Consider the following 2600-nt stretch of genomic DNA (forward strand, 5'->3'; position numbering starts at 1 on the left):
AGTCACCTCGTGATACGTTGTTGGTGCCTCTCCGCCGCTTAGTTAAGAAGTATTGAAACCTTCTTAGCTGTAGTAAGTCACATTGATGTGACATGATAAGACTACCTTCTCAATGGCTTTGTCGTCAACGCAGCTCATTTAAAAAGCCCAACTTTAGTACATCTCCAATTCTTTTTACTCTGAAGAAAAACAAAATGGACTGCTTAACCTATCAGGATATGTTTGAGCACAATAAAGCTGCTTTTTTGGCAGCTGTGTCGGCTGTTAAGCCTGCAAACTTAATAGAGAGTTCTGTACAGATAAATGGAAGTATTCTGACTGTAAAAGGTGGTATTCCATTTTAATTTTAAAAAGAATATTAGTTGTACGACTTTATTTTCTACTTATTTCACATTTTACTTTCATCAACAGGGAATGACTTTCAGCTGAAGCAACCATGCCATGTAATTGGATTTGGCAAAGCAGTTTTGGAAATGGCATTAACAATGGAAAGAAAATTGGGCGACTATATGAAGCAGTGCGTAATAAGTGTACCCGTAGGTACAAAAAAAGCGCACTCAATACCTTCAAACACCAAGGTTGAGATACTAGAGGGAGCAGCAAACAATCTTCCAGGTAAAGTAGCCTTAAAAGTGAATCAAACAGTAAATTTTTAAACTTTGAAATACATCAATTAAATTGTAATCCGTCATCAGATAAAGAGGCAGAAGAAAATACAAGGAAGATTTTAAAAATTGTAGAGGATCTGAAAGAGGATGACACTCTCCTTGTACTTATTTCGGGTGGAGGCTCTGCATTACTTTCACTACCAGTTCACCCTCTTACACTGGAGGAAAAATTGCAGGTATGCTACTTTGACCATGCTTTTATCAAGAATTTTAATGTAAAAAGATGTAGTAGTAATGAACTCTGTAAACAATTTTTCTGGGCAGGTAATAAAACAATTAGCAAATGCTGGGGCTGACATCCTCCAATTAAACTGTGTACGGAAGAGTTTGTCTGCTGTAAAAGGGGGCCAGTTAGCTGCTGCAGCTCAACCAGCAACTATTATCTCACTAATCCTGTCTGATGTGATTGGAGATCCAGTTGATTTTATTGCAAGTGGTCCCACTGCTCCTAATAAGGACAACCCTGCTGCTGCATGGGATATAATTTGCAAATTCCAGCTCCAAAATTCCATACCTCAATCTGCTGAGGTTTGTCTTCGTTCCAATTATTCAAGAGCAAACTCTAATCTAAAGGACAAAGAAGTTAACAATATTCTTATTGGCAATAACTTGGTGGCAATTACAGCGGCCATGAATAAGTTGATAAGCCTGAACTACTCTGTGTGTTTTTTATCTCCAAGCATTCAGGGTAATGTCACAAGAATAGCAGTGTTTTACTCTCAATTGGCATCTAGGATATGTAGATTTTTAGCCTCCAGCAAATGCAATTTATTTGAGGGATTGGAAGAAGCATATTTGCTCTCCATAGAAGCTAGAAATGAGATTGAGAAAACTGTTTGCAACAGCTCCCATACTAGAGGAATTTGTCTTATTGCTGGAGGAGAAACAACTGTGAGAGTAACAGGAACTGGGAAAGGTGGCCGTAATCAAGAACTTGCACTCAGATTTGCAGAAGAATCTAAAAAAATATCAACTGGATGTGAATATGCGAATCAATTCTCAATCTCACTCTTGTCTGCGGGTACTGATGGCATTGATGGACCTACAAATGCTGCTGGAGCTTTTGGATATGCTGAACAATTAGATGGCAATGAAGACTACATAAAATATTTAGAAGACAGCGACACCAATACTTTCTATTCTAAATTGAATGCAGGCAAGAATTTAATTCTCACAGGACACACTGGCACTAATGTAATGGACATTCATATTGTAACTATTTGCAAAAAGTGAAGTAAATTTTTCTCCATGGTAGGATGTACTGATTATCAGGCAAAGTTTTATTTTTAATAACAGAAGACAGAAAGAGGAGGAAAAACATAGACATATTTTGACAGATTGAAGAAGATGTCAGCTCCGCTCAGTCTAACTTAGCCTACAGTTGGATGCTTTCTCTGTACAAAAACAATTGCCTCAGGTATAAACAACGCTTTTCCGAGTTAGTGATTTATACAACATTCAGACCTGATTCTTTCAGAGCAGAAACTTTTAAGCTTGTTAAAAAAACTGTTTCACAAAATATATTGTTTCAAACAATAATTGAAATAATAAAAAAAAGAAAATGTTTATTTTTAGAAAGCAAATTCGTAGCACTAAATATTCTCTATAGGTTAGCTGGCTATCTCTAAATACTCAGCAGCTGCTGGTGACAGTCATCGATGATCGTTCACACTCTGCTTGCAGAGTGTACGGGGAGGAGGCACTCTGAGTGGTTCCATTTCCATACATAAGAAACAGATTGATATAGAGAGATGAAAGCAAGATCGAAGTCGTGATCTTATCAGCGTGACAGTTTCTTCGCTGACTACTTCGTAAAGCTCATCAATTCTGTCACACGTCACAGTCACCTCGTGATACGTTATTTGTGCCACTTCGCCGCATAAGAAGTATTGAAACCTTCTGTAGTAAGTCACATTGATGTGACATGATAAG

General features: G+C 37.5%; 1 protein-coding gene across 1 annotated transcript; it reads left to right on the forward strand.

The window, feature by feature from the left end:
* Nucleotides 1-6: 6 nt before the first annotated feature.
* LOC113205926 (glycerate kinase) lies at nt 7-1936 on the forward strand. Its single transcript, XM_026421729.2, has 4 exons — nt 7-327; nt 412-615; nt 696-844; nt 933-1936. The coding sequence occupies exons 1-4, from the start codon at nt 93-95 to the stop codon at nt 1899-1901; spliced, it is 1557 nt and encodes a 518-aa protein (XP_026277514.1). The 5' UTR covers nt 7-92; the 3' UTR covers nt 1902-1936.
* Nucleotides 1937-2600: the final 664 nt, after the last annotated feature.

This window comes from Frankliniella occidentalis, unplaced genomic scaffold (assembly GCF_000697945.3).
Source record: "Frankliniella occidentalis isolate FOCC.00 unplaced genomic scaffold, Focc_3.1 Scaffold8, whole genome shotgun sequence".
Classification (NCBI taxonomy): domain Eukaryota; kingdom Metazoa; phylum Arthropoda; class Insecta; order Thysanoptera; family Thripidae; genus Frankliniella; species Frankliniella occidentalis.

What these genes read in the sequence shown, in the direction of transcription:
- LOC113205926 (XM_026421729.2), top strand. Translation starts at nt 93, where the DNA reads ATGATAAGACTACCTTCTCAATGGCTTTGTCGTCAACGCAGCTCATTT. An exon ending in AGCAGCAAACAATCTTCCAG is followed by an intron (nt 616 to 695) that starts GTAAAGTAGCCT and finishes ATCCGTCATCAG; the next exon opens with ATAAAGAGGCAGAAGAAAAT. An exon ending in CACTGGAGGAAAAATTGCAG is followed by an intron (nt 845 to 932) that starts GTATGCTACTTT and finishes TTTTCTGGGCAG; the next exon opens with GTAATAAAACAATTAGCAAA.